At 42.9% G+C, this 19,615-nt stretch overlaps 1 protein-coding gene and 1 long non-coding RNA gene across 5 annotated transcripts; both read right to left on the bottom strand.

Moving 5' to 3' along the window:
* Positions 1-120: 120 nt before the first annotated feature.
* On the bottom strand, positions 121-11,958 carry tnksb (tankyrase, TRF1-interacting ankyrin-related ADP-ribose polymerase b). 4 transcript variants are annotated; one of them, XM_047818474.1, is made up of 28 exons: positions 11,568-11,958; positions 10,618-10,842; positions 10,363-10,458; positions 10,239-10,275; positions 10,076-10,151; positions 9,700-9,720; positions 7,761-7,855; positions 7,596-7,662; positions 7,254-7,440; positions 5,760-5,878; positions 5,358-5,449; positions 5,177-5,255; positions 4,882-5,053; positions 4,640-4,719; positions 4,397-4,542; positions 3,938-4,103; positions 3,589-3,808; positions 3,382-3,491; positions 3,110-3,298; positions 2,760-2,946; positions 2,359-2,441; positions 2,127-2,247; positions 1,899-1,996; positions 1,598-1,672; positions 1,283-1,388; positions 995-1,181; positions 739-895; positions 121-636 (listed from the first exon to the last, which is right to left on the bottom strand). In XM_047818474.1, the coding sequence occupies exons 1-28, from the start codon at positions 11,956-11,958 to the stop codon at positions 550-552; spliced, it is 3,669 nt and encodes a 1,222-aa protein (XP_047674430.1). In that variant the 3' UTR covers positions 121-549. The 4 variants fall into 4 exon arrangements, with proteins under 4 accessions (XP_047674430.1, XP_047674429.1, XP_047674432.1 ...); XM_047818473.1 differs by having other exon boundaries at positions 2,742-2,946; XM_047818476.1 differs by lacking the exon at positions 9,700-9,720.
* Positions 11,959-17,509: 5,551 nt separating this feature from the next.
* Positions 17,510-18,284, bottom strand: LOC125145489. Its single transcript, XR_007143875.1, has 3 exons — positions 18,274-18,284; positions 17,715-18,011; positions 17,510-17,624 (listed from the first exon to the last, which is right to left on the bottom strand). It is a non-coding gene; the product is annotated as an uncharacterized LOC125145489 (long non-coding RNA).
* Between the last annotated feature and the right edge of the window lie 1,331 nt (positions 18,285-19,615).

Genomic DNA, 19,615 nt, shown 5'->3' on the forward strand with positions numbered 1-19,615 from the left:
AAATTATAAATGTTCTACAACGTTGCAGTCAACTCATTTTAGATAATAAGCATTTGAATGTTCTATAAATGTCATTTTCTTTTGCTGACATTCTGAACAGGGAATAACTGTGACTCAGCCTGATGTTACAATGAGGTTTATTTAAAAGAAATTAACAAACAAACAAACAAAACAAGGCTTTCTTTAAAATACAAATCAAATACAACAGATCAGTTAATCACAAGGTCTTTTACATTGTTATTTATGTCTGTACAGAAAGTTCACTTCACAATCCTGATTCTCTCAAATAACTTAAATTACTCCATCTTTAAAAAGTGCAAATTCAAAATTCATACATGGCAAATAGCACGAAAACGACATCCGCCTAGGCGACGGTTCACATTTCACCTGTGCAATAATCACACAAATATCTTACTGAGAGAGAGAGAGAGGGAAACAGAGAGAGAGAGAGAGAGGGAAACAGAGAGAGAGAGAGAGAGAGAAGAAGAGGGAGAGTGGTGGAGAGAGAGAGATGGGGAGAGTGAGACAGAGAGAGAGAGAAGAGAGAGACTATGATTTCTGTTGTGCTCCTATGGTGCTCTGCGTGTTACACTCTGGTTTTGCGATCTGGTAGGTGATGAGATACTCTGGATATGCCTGAAAAACACACACCACATTGTATATCACACAAAATCAGCATGTCAGAAAGTAAAGTAACTTCTCCAAGTGTGTTTGGGTCTACATTTGGTGTGTGTGTACCTGCTCCCCTCTGTAGATAACATACTCGGCGTAAGCCAGGCCATTCACACTGGGCCTCCCGATAACTGAGTGATGAGCAGGAGGAGCATGAGCCATCTTCATCGCACTGAACTGCAAGAACGACTTCCCCAGAGTCACCCTGCAGAACAGCATCTGCCTAGAAAACACACACAAGTTCAGTAAGTGCTGCTATTATCCACATTAACAGTAAATGTAATAATAACACACCTCTCTGTGGGGGTATGGCCTTGCTTACCTGTGGCAAATGTAACAGGAGCGGTCTTTGTGGGTGGGGCATCCTGTCCCCCCTCCAATGCCATAAACATACTGGTTACTTTTGGAAGAGTTTTCTGCAAAGTAGATTCCGGCCCCAAACATGCCACCAATGTAAGCGTGACGCTCGTCAAAACCTTTATGGATGATGGCGTTAATGAACGGAGAACCTGAACACCGGCACAATAAACACAGCCAGAGTCAGCATGTCACCCAGGGGTGAGAATAACCAGCGTAGAAAGTGTGTGCGCGCGCATGTATGTGTGTGTACCATGGAATAGCATGCGCTCGTTCTGGTGATTATGGTTCTCATCAGAGATCTCCTTCTGGCGGTGTGTGTAACGCTCACGCAGCTTTTTGTTCACCACCTTCTGGATCTGCACACACACACACCTCAATACATGACCTATCCATGCAGTACATGATGTGCTGTGACATTTCTTTACATTATAGATGTTCAGAGAATGAAATTTCAAATACTAAATGATCAGCATTAACACTTATGCTTCACTGAGCTAAACAGAAGGAAAAATAGTGTGTGTAGTATAGAGTGTATAGTGGCTATAACTGTATTGTGGTGCAGCACCTTGATGATGTTGTATCTGTTAAAAACTCCTCCAGCATTTCCTCCGTCTCTGTGCTCACGGATCGTGCTCTGCATCTGTCTCACACACACAGACACACACACACACACACACACACACACACACACACACAGACACACACAGACACACACAGACACAGACACACAGACACACAGACACAGACACACAGACACAGACACAGACACACAGACACACACAGACACACACACACAGACACACACAGTTATGAGGACCAGTTATGTGTGTTTTACAGGACAGTGTGTTGTATGGTGCAGTGTGTACCTCCTCCTCCACAGACTGGAACTCCTTGTCATCAGGAGGCAGGTCAATGAGGAGAGTTCCCTGAGCTGTGCAGTGGAAGGCCAGGTATGGATTCGCACCTGACGCACACACACATTTTAATGTATCAACTAAATACATGTACAGTGTAGGAGCTTTACTTCAGTGACATGCTTCTGCTAATATCATTAACAATAAAGTGTGTGTGTGTGTGTGTGTGTGTGTACTCACCCTGCTGACCCCCTAACAGCCTCTCAATGCCTTTGATTAGTTTGTGTCTGTGTCCATAGGCATTTATTCCTATCTCCTTCAGCTCCTCGTGTCCCATATCAGCCAGTACATCCAGAGTGATCTACGCAGCACACACACACACATGACTGAGTGATGAACTGAAGCTAATCACACTGTCTACTCCAGATAAACTCCCTCAGCAGTGACACGGACACTGTGTCTCATGTCTCACCTGTTCACGCTCAAAAATATCTCTGAGGTGTTCCAGGCCCAGACTCTTCAGGAACTGACTGATGTTCATATCCAACACAGCCACTGTTGTGAAAAAAAAACAACAACATGGAAACACGTAATATATCTCCACATTTGCTTAGATTTTTACTGATTTTAATGTCATCATTCTCACTGTTCCCTCTCTTTATTCTGTTGCCAAACTCGTCTGGTTGTTAACAGTCACATGTGCATCCCTTTTATCCTTTTAAAATAATTTAATAGTGGACTAACATTTATAATCAAGTGACATACACTGACTGGCTCTCTGTAAATGTGACAGTGTAGAAAATGTTTGGTGGTGTGTTGATGTACACTCACACACACATACAGACAAACACTCACAATCACACACACACACACCCTCTCCCTCCTTGCGCTCGCCGCCTGTGGCCCCATCGGCACCCCCACAGGCTCCGTCACTCAGGTTGTCGATGCTGGAGGCGGGGGAGATCAGACTGGCACTCAGCACGGTGGCTTGAGGTTTCAGACAGCTGGGCAGTGAGTCAGGAGGCATGGCGTCCATCAGCAGAGCCCGGATATCATCCGCCTGGTAGAGAGAGAGAAAGAGAGAGAGAGAACTTAGGACTTATATGAACATAACATTATTTTATAAAATCTACAAGATCTTTAGCTCTCCACAAAAAGTATACATATGGCATACAGTAGCTAGTAAACGGTTGTGTAGTGCGCTAGCCTCTACATTAACGTACCGTGGCTAAGTCCAGCGCAGTCTGGCCCTCCTGGTTCTTCATGGTAGGATCAGCGCCGTGAGCCAGCAGCAGTGCGCACAGCTGTGTCCTTCCTTTCTGAGCAGCCTCGTGCAACGGAGTGAACGCCCACTTATCTGTGGCATTCACACACGTGTTGAACTTGATCAGCAGAGCTGCAATGTCCACATGCTAGAGACAGAGACAGGAAAGAATGTTTAGTGCATGTGGGAGGTGATGTAGCCAGTGTAGCCAGCTGTAGTAGTTTTTCTCACCCCATAGGAAGCAGCATTGTGCAGTGGGATCAGACCTCCTTTGTCCTGTGCGTTAACATCTGCACCATGCTCCAACAAGTATTCTGCTACCTCCAGGTTATTGTAGCCAGCTAAAACACACACACAAGGTGCATAAATAAACAATAGCAAATTCCCTACATCTTTACAAATGTGTGTGTGTGTGTGTGTGTGTGTGTGTGTGTGTACCTGCAAGGTGTAAGGGTGTAGAGTTCCTGCCCTGTGTGTCTCTACAGTTAATGTTATCACTGGTACACAGTTTCTGGACACGGGCAAGGCAGCCTTTCTTTGCAGCATCCAGCAGGGCGGCGTCTCCACGCAGGAGGTCCTGGATGTCCGTGTCTCCGTCCTTTACCATATCCATAGCCACGTTACCATCACGGTTTTTCTTTGATGGGTCAGCACCATGCTACAGAGCACACACACACAAACATGAGAACAATGACGTGAATGCATACAAAAAGTCAAAACATACTTGAAATATGGGAATACATTAATATGTTTAAGAGCAAGTGTGTGTGTGTGCACATTAGTTTACCTTGAGCAGCAGTTTACAGATCTCATATTTGCCCTTGGCTGCAGCTTCATGTAGTGGAGTAAACTTCCACAAGTCAGCTACATTCACTGATGCTCCATGACGCACTAACAGCTCGGCTACTTCATAGTGACCGTATGAGCAGGCGTTATGGAGAGGAACCAAACCTCTGAGAGAGAAAGAGAGAGAGAGAATAAAAGCTTTATATGTGTACTGTATATAGATTTAGTTCAGAACTATCATTTTAGTCAGCCATACTGATTATGAAGGTTTAAGGACTATTGTGTTTAAGAGTGTTTGGTGGAGAATAACGTACTAGTCTGATGAAGCGATTACAGCTATGAAGGTTATGATGAGAGTAACGACGATGAGGATGATTACGACAGATTGTCAACATAGGCATGGTGAGTATTGTGACGTGATAACATTTGTACTAAATGATGAATGTAATCAAGGTCTCACCCCTTGTCCTTGGCATGTACATCAGCTCCGTGGTGCAGTAAATACTCTACCACAGCCACACGGTTATAACCAGCAGCAAAGTGCAGTGGAGTGGAGTGACGTCCTTCCAGATCACGACAGTTCACATTCTGAGGAGAGCACATTTGCTGTACATACACACACACACAAATATTGTTATTTGCTGTTTGTTTTCTTCTGTCATCACCAAATTCAACGGATCAGAGCGCACACACACACACACACCTTCACCGTGTCAAGGTCTCCTGCCTTGGCTGCCTCTAAGAAGCGATAGTCTGCATCCGAGTTTCGAGTTGGAATGTTCTCTGGATGAAAACATGAAAAGCAACACAAACGTGTTACAAAGACAAGAAGTCAGTTATAACACACACTCCTCCCTGCATTCTCTCACAAATGGCTAGTGCTGCAGTGGCAGTCAGGAGGGAGAGATGTAGTACGAGCCTCAGTGTTAGACTTAGTGATTTTACCACTGAGTATTTGCTGCACGGCCTCGTTGCCCATCTGAGAAGCCGTGAAGCCCTGGAGGGAGATGATTGACGGGTCAGCGCCGAAGCCAAGCAGCAGCCGGCAGGTCTGAATGTGACCGGCCAGAGCAGCTCTGTGAAGGGCTGTCTGACCCAGATTGTCCACTGCGTTTACCTACACGTGTGCGCACACACACACAGGATTTTCAACATTAATTTCTTCTACCCTATTTTGGGGGACAAATATAATGAAATTAAAAGCTAATGTTTAATTATAATTGTGTGTGTGCGTGTGTACCTTTGCTCCGTGTTTCTGCAGAACCTCCAGCACGTCATTATGAGCTCGTTCTGCAGCCATGTGGAATGCAGTCATAAAGCTGTGAGGAAATAAAACAGAAGAATGTATTTAATACAGAGCGATAAGCTGCGTGTGTGTGTGTGTGTGTGTGTGTGTGTGTGTGTGTGTGTGTGATACTCACTCTTTGTTCTTCTCGTGGATGTTGGCTCCTTTACGTAGCAGCAGCTCTGTCACCTGTTTGCGTTTGGGATGAGGAGAAGCCACAGCACAGTGCTACACACACACACACACACAAAGAAATAATGCACTTTATGACAGAACTAAACAAATCAGTGAAAGTATGGCACTTAATTTTAAAAATCTAAAATATTCCTTATAAACAATGCAAGGAAATAATGAATATACATGAACATAAATCAGCTCTGAAAACAAAAAATAGAACAATTTTAGTTTACTAAAAATGTGTTGACAAATGTGACTCAAACACAAGCACACAAATCAATTAAATCAGAATTAGCATTGTGGCGTGTGAGTGAGTGAGTGTGTGTGTGTGTGTGTGTGTGTGTGTGTGGGAGAGAGTTACCAGTGCACTGTCCTGAGAGTGTGGGTGTTTAAAGTTGATGATATCTGGTGGGACTTTTTTCACCTTCACCATGTCAGCCTCACGTGCAGCCTGGAGCAGTGAGTGGCCTTTAAACTCATCTGAAAGAAAACAGAAATTCATAAATCAAATAAATCCATAAACAAAGTCCTAAATAAATCATAAATCAATAGATGTTCTAGATATCTGCAGTATATAGATATCACTGGACCCTTGAGCAAGACGGTTAACACTCATTTGCTCAGCTTTTTAATGAGATAAATGTAAGTCTCTCTGGATGAGGGCATCTGCCAAAGTTCTTATCCTGGAAGATGAAGTAAAAATTCTCTTCACCACTTCATAAAAAAACGTGTACGTGCGTGCTTACAGTCAAGTCTGGAGCTCAGGTGTGTGTGTGTACGTGTGTGTGTGTGAGTGAGAGAGAGACACTCACAGGCGTGTCTGTCGCGGAGCTCGTGTGTTTGTGTGTGTGTGTGTGTGTGTGAGAGAGAGGGAGACACACTCACAGGCGAGTCTGTCGCGGAACTCAGGTGTGTGTGTGTGTGTGTGTGTGTGTGTGTGTGAGAGCACTCACAGGCGAGTCTGTCAGGGAGCTCAGGTGTGTGTGTGTGTGTGTGTGTGAGACTCACAGGCGAGTCTGTCAGGGAGCTCAGGTGTGTGTGTGTGCGTGTGTGTGTGTGTGTGTGTGTGTGAGAGAGAGAGACACTCACAGGCAAGTCTGTCAGGGAGCTCAGGTGTGTGTGTGTGTGTGTGTGTGTGTGTGAGAGACACTCACAGGCGAGTCTGTCGCGGAGCTCAGGTGTGTGTGTGTGTGTGTGTGTGTGTGTGAGAGAGACACTCACAGGCGAGTCTGTTGCAAAGCTCAGTTATGTTTGTGTGTGTGTGTGTGTGTGTGTGCATGTGTGCGTGTGTGAGAGACACTCACAGACGAGTCTGTCGCGGGGCTCAGGTGTGTGTGTGTGTGTGTGTGTGCATGTGTGTGCGTGAGAGAGAGACACTCACAGGCGAGTCTGTCGTGGAGCTCAGGTGTGTGTGTGTGTGTGTGTGTGTGTGTGTGAGAGACACTCACAGGCGAGTCTGTCGCGAAGCTCAGTTGTGTGTGTGTGTGTGTGTGTGCATGTGTGCGTGTGTGAGAGACACTCACAGACGTGTCTGTCGCGGAGCTCAGGTGTGTGTGTGTGTGTGTGTGTGTGTGCGCATGTGTGTGCGTGAGAGAGAGACACTCACAGGCGAGTCTGTCGTGGAGCTCAGGTGTGTGTGTGTGTGTGTGTGTGTGTGTGTGTGTGTGTGTGTGCATGTGTGTGTGTGAGAGAGAGACACTCACAGGCGAGTCTGTCGTGGAGCTCAGGTGTGTGTGTGTGTGTGTGTGTGAGAGACACTCACAGGCGAGTCTGTCACGGAGCTCAGGTGAGTGTGTGTGTGTGTGTGTGTGTGTGTGTGTGTGTGCGTGTGTGTGTGTGAGGGGGAGACACTCACAGGCGAGTCTGTCACGGAGCTCAGGTGTGTGTGCGAGCTCGATGGCGCTCTTGCCGTGACAGTTGAGGACAGTGGGATCAGCTCCATGACTCAGCAGCAGCGAACACACCTCAGCACGGTTCTTACTGGCCGCCTCGTGCAGTGGGGTGAATTGCCACAGGTCCATTGCATTCACACATGCTCCATGCTGAGGAACACACACACACACACACACACAATCACACACTCAGATCCTCCCAACAGTTACTGAGAACATCAACACTCCCATACAGAGACTAGTGGAGCAGAGCGTAATGATCAAACTGAACAACATTTACTGAGGGAGCAGAGAACACTTCCTACCTTCAGCAGCAGTTCAGTAACCTCATAGTGACCATATGAACAGGCATTATGGAGAGGAACAAGACCTCTGTGGAGGGGGAGGGAGAGAATTGAATGTCCATTGTTAAAAGCACTATACAAATCAATTTGAATTGAAATGAATGCGTGTGTTTTCATGTTCCTCACCCCTTGTCCTTGGCGTGGACATCTGCTCCATACTGCAGCAGTAGCTGGACGATGCGCACGCGGTTATAACCTGCGGCCAGGTGCAGTGGAGTTGACTGGAACACACACACAAAATAACCCTATTTAAAAAAAAAAAAAAAAAACACGCACAGGATGGTGCACTATCCAATCAGAACGAAAGGCTAATATGAAATCTTAACAATTCTACAACTCTAGATTACACAAGCAGGCATAGTGCACCACTCCTGACTGCTGATCAATCACACATCCCACTCCTGACTGTTGATCAATCACCCCCTCACTCCTGACCAATCACCCCTCTCACACCTGACCAATCACCCCTCTCACACCTGACCAATCACCCCTCTCACTCCTGACCAATCACCCCTCTCACACCTGACCAATCACCCCTCTCACACCTGACCAATCACCCCTCTCACACCTGACCAATCACCCCTCTCACTCCTGACCAATCACCCCTCTCACTCCTGACCAATCACCCCTCTCACACCTGACCAATCACCCCTCTCACTCCTGACCAATCACACCTCTCACTCCTGACTGCTGAGTAATCACACAGACAAATATTTTATTAAACAAAGTCCACAGTCCACATGCTAACACAAGCGGCTAACACACACAAACCTCTCTCTCACATGCAGTGCTGACAGGATGCATCATTCTCTCACAGCAAACCCATGCAGACAGTCAGACACCCACATCATCCCCACCACCCAGAACAGGACAGAAAAACACACTACTATCTGGAATATTACCCAGAAGCACCTCCTTAAGACACCAAACAGAAATATACCTTCTGTTTACTGTGAGGTGTATAAGTAATCACCCCCTGAACTTTAGCATATCGCAGAAGTGAAGTGGACCAGGAGATAAAGGAGACCAAAGTGCTACATTTGGTGGAAAGTCACCAGTCTGAGAACAAACTCCACTGTGAAGCATGGTAGTGGTAGTGTCATGTAGTGAGGATGGTTTTCATCAGCAGGGACCGGGGGGTGAGATGGATGTGGCCAAATACAGGGCAATCCTAGATGATAACCTGCTCCAGTCCACAACAGGACAAGGAACCTAAACCTACTGCAAAAGCCACACTGTAGTGTTTCACAGAGAGCCTACTTGTGTATAAACTGCCCTCTGACCAATTAACACAGCTCGAGCAGTGTGTCTGAGAACCAGCAAAAATATCAGAAAGGTTTAGTAAACCTGCCCCAGCTCCATTGATCATTTGGTACATCTGATTCATGACTGTATGTAGAACACACAATTATGGAACGATCGCATGAGCAAATATGTGCAAACTGCACGCACACACAGACTCACACACGGCGTGCAGGACGACAGGCTCGAGCACAATGGCATCTGATTTAAAAAGTACATAGACATGTGCTGATATTCCATTTAATAAAAATATTCACACCACAGAGCTGCTGAGTTCTCAGTGGCACAGCTGCACATCACAGCTCTGTTTATATTAATGCACTCGTTCTTGTGTTATGGTTTCTATATTAAAGGCTCATTTACAGGGATGTGTACAACACTCGCTCCACATAAAGGCATGTGGTGATGGCGTCTTCGGGGTCAGTGCTGTGGACCTGTCAGAGGTGAAGCTGGAAGTTCTCTCACATCTTCAGGACAAAGGAGTTCACACATCTTTACTGTTCCTCAGTAACATGACCAGCTGTCTTATAATTAATTTTCATAATTTATCTTTCAGAGAATGTATTAGTGAGATTTGTAACCAAATATCAGCACATGTCTATAAAACCAACTCATAACCATGGTTAACATTTAAAAAGTCTCATTTCAGAGCAGTTGGGATGAAAAATAGTGACATTGTGGAAAAAAAATTAAATGTGTGTAATTAGAGTGCAAAAAAGATCACAGTTTAAAATCAACATTTTGGTTTTCAAAATAAACTTACCAGCATTTTTTGTGAAGTTGACTGAAAGTAGCCAGAAACAAATAAAAAAAAGGCAGAACGTAAGAAAATTAGGCCTAAAATCTAACAGACTGACATTACAGCTGTAAGAGAAACAATGATGTGTTCACACTGTGTCGAAAAACTAACTCTAACCACCTCATCATCAACAATCACAGTTCTGTTATCAATAGCATCAAACTAACACACACACACACACACAGGATAATAATGCAATGAAGCTAAATGTGGTTGCCACAGTAACAACACATTACCAATTAGGAGAGACTCAGTATGAGAGCTCAGAGTGTAATTCTGACACAATGTGAACACACTACTACATCTCATCAAGATGATGTGTGTGTTTGTGTGTTGTCACCTTGCGTCCATCACTGGCATGACAGTTGACATTGAGTGGTGTAAGAAGAGCCATCAGCTTATCTTCGTTTCCACTTCTAAAGGAGAAAACACACACACACAAGTTAGACAACACGCATATGAGACAGTAGATCATTACCACATGCCATATGAAACACACTCACCTCGCTGCCTCCAACAGCTCATCTTTCTTATACTCACCTGAAACAAACACACAATCATGAAACAAAACAGTGTCTTTGTGTGCGTGTGCGTGTGTGTGTGTGTGTGTAAACACTAATGGATTACCAGTGAGCACAGTCTTGGCTGAAGGGTCTGCCAGGTCCAGAGCTGATTTGCCGTCAGTATTTCTGATGTTGGGGTCAGCACCATGCTGGAGGAGAACTGAAATACACAAACAGTTAATAAAATATCACACATCACAGTTACATAATTGTTCTGTCCTAACAGATCACTGTCTCTGCCCCACGTTCATCCAATCACATTACAGAAATGCCCCCCTCTCTATACAGTACTATAAGTGTGGTGTGAGCATGTCCTCACCGATACACACGTCTATCTTTCCCTTGATGGCGGCCTCGTGCAGCGGTGTGTAGTTCCAGTTGTCCCGGGCGTTGGGGTCAGCTCCCTGACACAGTAACACACTCACTACCTCAGCATGACCAAATGAACAAGCGTTGTGGAGAGGAATGAGACCACCATCATCACGAGCATGAACATTCGCTCCTGTATGCAGGAGATGTTCTACCACGTCCTTACGACCAAAACCTGCAGCGTGTCGTAAATATCAGAAAACGTTTGGGGGGAGAAAAACAACAACAATTCCCATAAATCCTGCAGTATTGTACTGTTCACCTGAGCAAACAGGACCATTCTCATGTCACTACACCTGACCAATCACTGACCTGCACTGTTTAACGCCCCGCCCACATGCCCGTTTTTGGCAACAACAACTCAGACAAAACTCATCAAATTATAGAAAAATAAACCAAAATGATTATCACTCTGGTTGTGCCTTAAACCCAAATGTCTGTTTATTTTTCTATAAATATGTGAATAGAGAACACGACAAGCTCTTCAGACTGATTTTTTATACACATATATTCATTATTCTATGTAAAAACTGACTCAGAGCACTATATACAGCTCCAGAACACTACATTAGATACTAGAAATGTCTTAAACTGTATAAAATCGGTAGAAACAGAAGAATAATGAAATATTAACAGAAGCAATAGAACAATTATTAAAGCACATTTTCTGTCTAAACCACTGATATAGATATAATTTACAGACACTTTAAACACTTTATGTAACATCACATGACGGAGTTTGTAATATAGAGGTAATAGTGAAGTGTATCTAATAGAGATCCCGGGAACGGAAGGAGATGCTAAGCGCTAAGCTAAGTGCTAAGCTAAATGCTAAGCTAAGTGCTAAGCTAAGAGTGTAAACAGAGATGATTAGCGTTAATAACTGAGTTGTACTCGGACCTGCGGCGAAGTGGAGCGGTGTAGACTTCCTGCCTGTGATGTCCTTTGCGTTCACATTCACCGAGTCCACCAGCCTCTTGACACGGGACACGTCTCCGTTCCTACAGGCCTCGAACAGCTCGCGGAACGCACCCCCGGCTCCGCAGCTCTCCTCCCCCGCAGCGCCGTCGCCCTGAGTGCACAGAGATGAAGCAGGGCGGCCCGGGGAGGCCTCGGGAACCACCACCTCCACTGACGCACTGCTGTCCGCCGGACTCAGAGTCGCCGAGTCCGGAGTGACTGAGGGAGTCTCCGGGGGAGGAGAAGGGAGCAGGACGCTGCGCGGAGGTGAGGGCAGCGCTCCGTGGTGATGATGATGATGATGATGAGAGGAGCGACGGGACACAGCCATCTTTACACCCGTCTCCCTCACTGTGTCAACAATAAACAGCTGGAGCTGCCTCACCTCCGGTTAGTGAGGCGGGACTTCCTGTTTGGCTTTATTTTAAGAGAATACGGCAGAAGGAAATGTGTGTGTGTGTAACTTTTAGGAATGGTGCACGTGCTATAAAAACAAATGTATTAAACAAAAAAAATATCTTTAAACTAACTCCCTTTCACGCTGTTCTACTCTAAATCTCCTCCTGAACAGTACATCACCACTCTGGGGTTTCGTTATAAAGGGTTCAGTTTATACACTTTAGTGTAAACACTTTATACCCGCTGCAGATATTAACTTTAATATATTTTGCAAAACATATCGTGCTTAACATCGTCATGTGTGTGTTTGTTCTTAGATTTACTATGATGTCATTTAGCATGCATTTATTATTTTTAAATATTATTATTTGTTCTCAAGATGGACAAAAGTCAACCGTGAGGTGTTTAAAGTTTCAGTTTATTTCCTTTTTTCAATAGAAAATGATTGTTAATCACCTTATAATTAAAATATAATTTGTTGTTGATCATTTGTTATTTTACTGTTGTCACATGACATTTTATAACATGACTATTCCACTGCTAAATGAATAAATACGTAAATCATTAAATAAATAATGCTCATAAATCGACTGAAGACTTTAAATGTCTTCACTCTGTCTGATGGCATCCATATAAACACGCTGCTCCTGTTGCTATGGAGACACTAACAAACCCAACTTTCAGGCTTATCAGCTGGTATTTTTTCAGCAGTTATACATTTTAGATGATCTGCATGGAGTTGAAATGGATGTTCGCTGATGCTTGTTAGTGTGTGTTCTGTGTGTTAGTGTGTGTCGTGTGTGTGTGTTACACCATGCCCATTTCATCAGGTGCCTCAGGGAGTCAGAACCAAGGCTCCTACCTAAAGAGGTGAGAGATTATATATCTGTTTTAGTGCAGTTTAATATTATTATATAATATTAATATAGATTTAATATCAGATGACGTATGAGTTAAATATCATGTGAATTTGTATATGTGGACTTTCAGATTATAATTGAAAAGGCTGAAAGAGGATTTTTGTTCTTGGTTTCTTAAGACTTTTGAATGGTGTTGCAGATGCGATTTATGGCCTGTAGGGAGCACTTGAGGCCAAGATGATTCCTGTACAACCAAATTCTAAAATTCCAGAGAAGTCTAAACTTAAATTGGACCAAAGAGTTTTATATCTATTTTATTTTCCCCTCTGTGTATCATAATTTTCAAAGAACATCATGGCAATAATCACTGAAGATAAAAAGGATATGATTCTTGTTTAAATCCTTATCATAATTACTGGTCTAATTTCAACCTGGTTTGTAATTTCTCATTAAAATCTCATGTATTGTGTCCAGTACCTCCTTTTTAAGTTTTAAATGTCTTACACACTAAAAGGGCACTAAACTTTTCAAAGTTACTGGGATCTGCTGAATTCTCTCTACACATATATCAATGAAAGCAAATATCTGCTGCTACACTCCAGTGTGAATATCAGTCCTGTTTATTCCCATCATCAGGTACTTTTTGAGTCTTCCTCAGAAGAAGAGGAAGGCTCTGGAGACCTCACTGGAGGTGATGTATAACATGCTGTAGAGTCTGTAAATATCAGATGTGTTCAGAGGGAGGTGTGATCAATGCCCCGTCTCAGTGTTCATCTCTTCAACAGGCTGCTTGTGTTTCTGAAGGAGCCGCAGAGAAAGTGGACCATCTGTTGGAAGGTACAAGGTCATTGCATGCTTAACCAGGTGTAGGGCAGAATCACTGAGCTTCACTGGCAAACCATGTGTATGCATGTGGTTTCAGATGTGCAGAAGGAGAAACACTCAGGGGAGGAGCAGAATGGAGAAGGAGATGCAGCTGATGAAGGAACAGTTTCCAAAAAGTCTTCAACATGTACTTTATTATAACAGTTAATTATCAGTATTCAACTGTGCTGGAGCAGTTCTGAGTCAGTGAAAATGAGAATTTAGCTCAATGCCACCCATGACATGTGGTTAGCTTTAATGTAAATATGCAGGAAAGCTGAGTTATTTCAGTTAAGCTAGAAAAACTTAAATAATTTTAGATATAACTGGATCAAGTCAAAGTTGCAGAAAAGACAGTTACACAAATTTTATATTTTACCATCAGATTATGGTACAATTTACAAAATTGAACAGTATATTCCTCACATTCTGTAATTCTACAATAAGTTATGCTTTTTCACATTGTGTACATGTTATAGTTTGACTGTATATATAGCTACACATTAAAGTGAATTAAACTCAGACTGATTAAATGACTGCACAAGGTAATGAGTGAAGTGAAATATAAAGGAACTTCATCAGGCTTTTCATACAGAGACATGATAGTGTTTACAGCACACGAATACCACCAGTTCACAGCAGCAATCAGAAAACATACCACAGCAGTTAGGTCACGGTGCTCCACAGGAAAACAGGAAGCAAAGTGGTGTCCTCCACAAGAGAAGATGCAGAGCGAGGTCCCAAAGAACCAAAAAATCAGAAAAAAGTCCAGAATAGTGCTCTAAAAATCGTTAGGTAACAGACTAACGATACAAGTATCTTAACAGGGTGAAATCTGGACCCAGATGCAGAAATAATATAAAAAGGGGGTTTCTTAAGACAAAATAACAAAAACTACAAACAGAAGGCAACTGAAATAACAGAAAACAAAACAGAAACCAGGAGATATGACAAACAAAATCACACAATGACTCAAGAAACCACAAGTGCAAGTCAACAGGTATATATAAGGAGGACAATCATTGAGCTACAAGGAAAGGGTGTACAGAGGGGGGACTGGATTAAGGATGGGGCAGGGCAGACTTGTGAACACAGAACATAAACAAAAGCACATGGCACAAGACAGACAAAGCCTCCCAGGACGTCCCTCTAGTGTACAGACAAGGAAAAGTCTAAGCCGTCCAGGACAAGTCGACTGTGCGGGAGACAGGCAGCAGCAGATCAGGCATCAGATTTGATGAGGAAATACTCAGGTCTGTCATGGCACCTAGCAATTCTGTGCAATTGTCAGCTTCAGTATCCCCCAGTCGTTCTGTAAATAAAAATGGAAAGAAAAAAAGCATAGTTAGTTCCTGTGTCACACGAGCACCTTAGAGTTGAAAAACCATAGTGCCCCATGCTTCTCTCTCCTCTCTACTGTGAGTAAAGATGGTGTTTCCAGCATGCTGTGTTTGGCTGCTAGAGTTTTCCTGCACTGGAAAAGACCTGTTCATTTACAATTACCAGAGCAAAACTGGTTCACTAGGTTACAGACTATAGGATACCATCAACCATTTTTCTTTCATACAATTTGATACAAATAAAATAGAGGTTCTCAGAACCACCAATGGCAGAGATGGTGTAGTTTGATTGCTCCCTGACTTGGTATCCTTAATTTATTGATTCTCAGTAAAACTATCAATATTTGGTTAGTTTCTAGCTCTTTTTCTACAAAACTATGAAGTAAGATGACAAAACGTCAAATTACACTGGCTTCCCCAGGGAAAAAGCTAGATTCAATGATCCAACTCTGTTCATGTGTCATTGTTGCTAGCAAGCTAAAGCTACACCTTAGCTTTGTCAGGGAACTGTTAAAGGAAGAAATTGCCCTGATTGCAGACAGACTGGGAGTTCTAGAAGAGGATGTTCATCGGATGAGAAACAAATTTGACAGCATGCAGACAACCCTGCATCACGTAAAATAAAAAAAAAGACACTGTGGAATCAAAGATAAATGCTGCCAGTCCCAATATCCATGGGGCTGAAAGAGATGATCCTCAGAATTTATACAGACTTATCTTTCTAAATGGATTCCCTCTCTTGCTGGTAAGGTAATGGAGGTAGAATAAGCCCAACATATTTATAGCGGTGATTGTTGAACTACTAGAGTGACGGCGTATCCAAAGTTGCTACTCTGATGGCAGGTAGAAGGGTGTGTTATCAATCTTTGCTTACTAACCATTTTGTTCCTGTTCCTACTTTTTTTTTGTTCTATGCCCGGGACTGCCCACATAGCTTTAATATAAGCCCATATATTTGTATGCTTAACACTTGTATGTCTAGATACTTGTTTACTGCGCCTCTACATCACCAGCCTGAAGAAATGGAAGTGATGCACAACACAAGACTATAAACTCAGCAATTCCTTTAATATATCTAAATTACAGTCATAATCCAGAGCACAGGACAAATCACAAGCAGTCACCAGGATAGCAAGGTCATAACAGGATACAATCCATTTGTCTTTAAGAATGGATTTAAATGATGTGTTGTCCCAGGCTTATCAGGTTTGTTAGCAGATTAGCATGGGAAATAAATAATTATTTTAATACTTTTTAAAATATTTGTCATTATTATAGCCAGTGTTTATATATTTTATTAGTTAGTTTATATCATTGTAACAACAATGCTAGAACACACACCTTTTTAGAACACACACACCTTAAATACTTAGTTTCCTCAGGGTCTGTTTTTCACAATTTCAAGACTTTTTTTCACAGATTCAAAACCACCAACACACCAACAGTAACTATGATCACTACCATGAACAGCCCCGAAGACACTCCAGTCAACAAGGAAAATCCAGACATCCTTTCTGATTCTGACTGGACCACTATAACTGTTGCGGTGAGACTAAGGCGAGTGAGGATCCAAATGCAGTTTAAAGTTTATTAATCCAAAACACAAGAAACAGGCAACACAAGGCAGAACACAGCATTAACATTAACAGGAACATAAACATACTACAACAACTCACACCAGAGAAGTGAACAAACAGAATAGATATAGCCAACAGGAACCAATCACTAAGACAACACACCTGGGGAAAGGATTGAGTGCAATTAGTGTCCATGGTAACAAATGAGTGGGCGGAGCAAACAATCAACTGCTGTTGTAAACAATCAACTGAGCAAACAATCAACTGCTGGGCAAGACAGCAGACAAAAACAGGGCAAAACACAGACAGACTCATGACAATAACACACACACACACACACACACACACACACACACACACACACACACACACACACACACACACACACACACACACACAAAATGTGTTTTTTGCTTACAACTCTATAACTATATTATATTATAGGAGGAATGAGAATCTGGAGAGGCTGAGAACTCCTGGTTATGAAGTTAAATAAAGCTCTAACAGTGAAATGTGTATGAGATAATGTTTATTTGGACAGTTTGGATACACAGCAGCAGCCTATTGTACAAACTGTTAATTTTCCACAGGTGAGATTTCCACTACTAACTGCAGTGTTAAGTCACACTAACACAATGTGATGCTGTTTCACTGAATTTAGTGTAGTGTATAAGCTGGTAGACGTACCGTTCACATTAAGTGTGTACAGTATATATGAATGATGTCCTTATTCCTCCTGTCCCGGATGGAGTAAGTACTACTATCAGTCATGTTCACGTCTCTCAGTGTAATGTTTGGGTAACTGAGTGATGCTCTGTGTGTGTGTTCAGGTTGACAGTGTAGCGAGCGTTGAGTCAGCTGAATCTATGGCTTTGTACATCACCTCCACTGGCTCTGGTATGGGCAAATCCATCACTAGAGCTTTACCAGAGTTTAAATGAACTAATGATGTCAAAGCTAAAATACAGAATAAAAGATGAAAATTAAACTTGCAAGTAAATATACAAAAAACTAAACTCTGAATGGTTGACAGTCAGGAGAACTTACTTTGAATGATGAGACGCACATCACATGCATCTACACCATCACACACACATGTGTATAGGGCACGATTACTGTAGTCTACTGCAGTGATGGTGAGAAGAAACTTTCCCTTCAGGTACTGATCATGAGACACTTCATATCCTTTCTCTGACCAGCACTTTGTTTTATTACACTGTGCCAGTATATTGCCTGGATTATGGAACGTAGTCCATGTGACAACACCAGAACATTTGTTATTGCATGATAGTGTAACAGACTGATGTAGTTTTGCTGTTACAGAAGTGGAGGTCAGTGTATTTACTGAAAGAGACATAAACACCTTCATCAGTCTTATTCTGAGAGATAAAACTCCTGAGCTAAAAACTACAGCAGAAAACAAATAAATTACTAAAATATATTTTATTATTATGAGGTTAAAAAAACCTCATATAGTAATTGGTTCTTAAACTAGATTTAATACTAGTTTCAGAGTATGGAAATGTAAGGCTTTATTAAAGCTTAACATGAACATCTGATCTCACTAATACACTTGTAGCTGAATAATCAAAAATACACATCATACCAGTGATGAATCACTGATCATTTCAGTGTCAGAACAAGACTCATTATTTTCATGGACATTTTCAGAGCTGTTTCTCAAAACAGGCTGTAATTAAATCGGGTAAACGATATCAAACACACAAACATGAACTCCTAAAATGTTGTACTTTATGTATGTATTTTGTCTATTTAAGTGTTTACAGTGTACAGTATACATTAAAGGTACTTGACATTACATTGATGGTACTCAATTGTACTGTTTATACTCTGTGTCAGTGTTTGACTCGTTATAAACACAGTATAAATATCATTACAGCTCCTCCTCCTCTTTACCTGCCCTTTATTGTCAGGATCCAGCCCGGACTTTGGCCACGTGCTTTTGCTTATGTTCTGTGTTTGCGTGTCTGCCCCGCCCTCGTCTCTTCCTCCCTGTCTCTGCACACCTGTTCCTCATGTCTTAGTTGTCATGTGTATTTTAACCTTGTTAAATCCTTGTTGTTGTCATCTTCCTTAATCGTTTTTGTCATGTCATGTTTTGTCGAGTCCTTGTCCCTGTTTTGTGTTTTTTAGTTAATAAATCCAGTTTATTTTGTTCCGGTGAGGGACACCGCTCAGCTTCCGGTTCCCCGCGGGGGACGCCACCTCTCTTTTTGCCGGCGGATGATGTCACAGCCTAGTTTTGTTTTATTTCTTTCTCAGTGCCCTGCTACATCACCCCGCTCCTGTCCGGTGGAGGACGTTGCTTCACTTCCTGGTTTCCCATGGAGGACGCCGCCCCACTTCCTGTCCGTGGGGGGTGTTGCAGGCCCGTATTTTGCCCCAGGGATATTTTTGTTTATTTTTTGCTCCGTGAAAGAGGTTTTTTTCCCACATTCACCACTCTTTTTGGTTTTTGCGATGTGGGTCTGGCCTTGGTGTGTCAGGGGTTGTGCTCAGCCCTCAGCCCTTCAGTTCTGCTGTGGACTTTGCTCGGCCCTTCTGCTCGGCTGTGGCTGTTGCTTGGCCCTCTCTTGCTGCCTCAGCGTGTGCCTTGCTCCCCCCACCTGCCTCGCCGTGTGCCTTGCTCCTATGATTTGATAGGTGGGGTATTGTCAGGATCCAGCCGGTACTTTGGCCATGTGCTTTTGTTTATGTTCTGTGTTCACGCGTCTGCCCCGCCACCTGCTCCTCATGTGTTTATTGTCATGTGTATTTTTAACCGTGCCGTGTTGCCTATGGCAGTTGTTGTTGTTGTTGTCATCTTCCATTGTCGTCTTTGTCATGTAATGTTTTGTCAAGTCCTGTTTTGTGTTTTTAGTTAATAAAAAACACATGGGTCTGTTTTATCCCTGCACCGCTGCGCTTTATATTGTCAATAATAATAT

Source organism: Tachysurus fulvidraco, chromosome 9 (assembly GCF_022655615.1).
Source record: "Tachysurus fulvidraco isolate hzauxx_2018 chromosome 9, HZAU_PFXX_2.0, whole genome shotgun sequence".
NCBI lineage: Eukaryota > Metazoa > Chordata > Actinopteri > Siluriformes > Bagridae > Tachysurus > Tachysurus fulvidraco.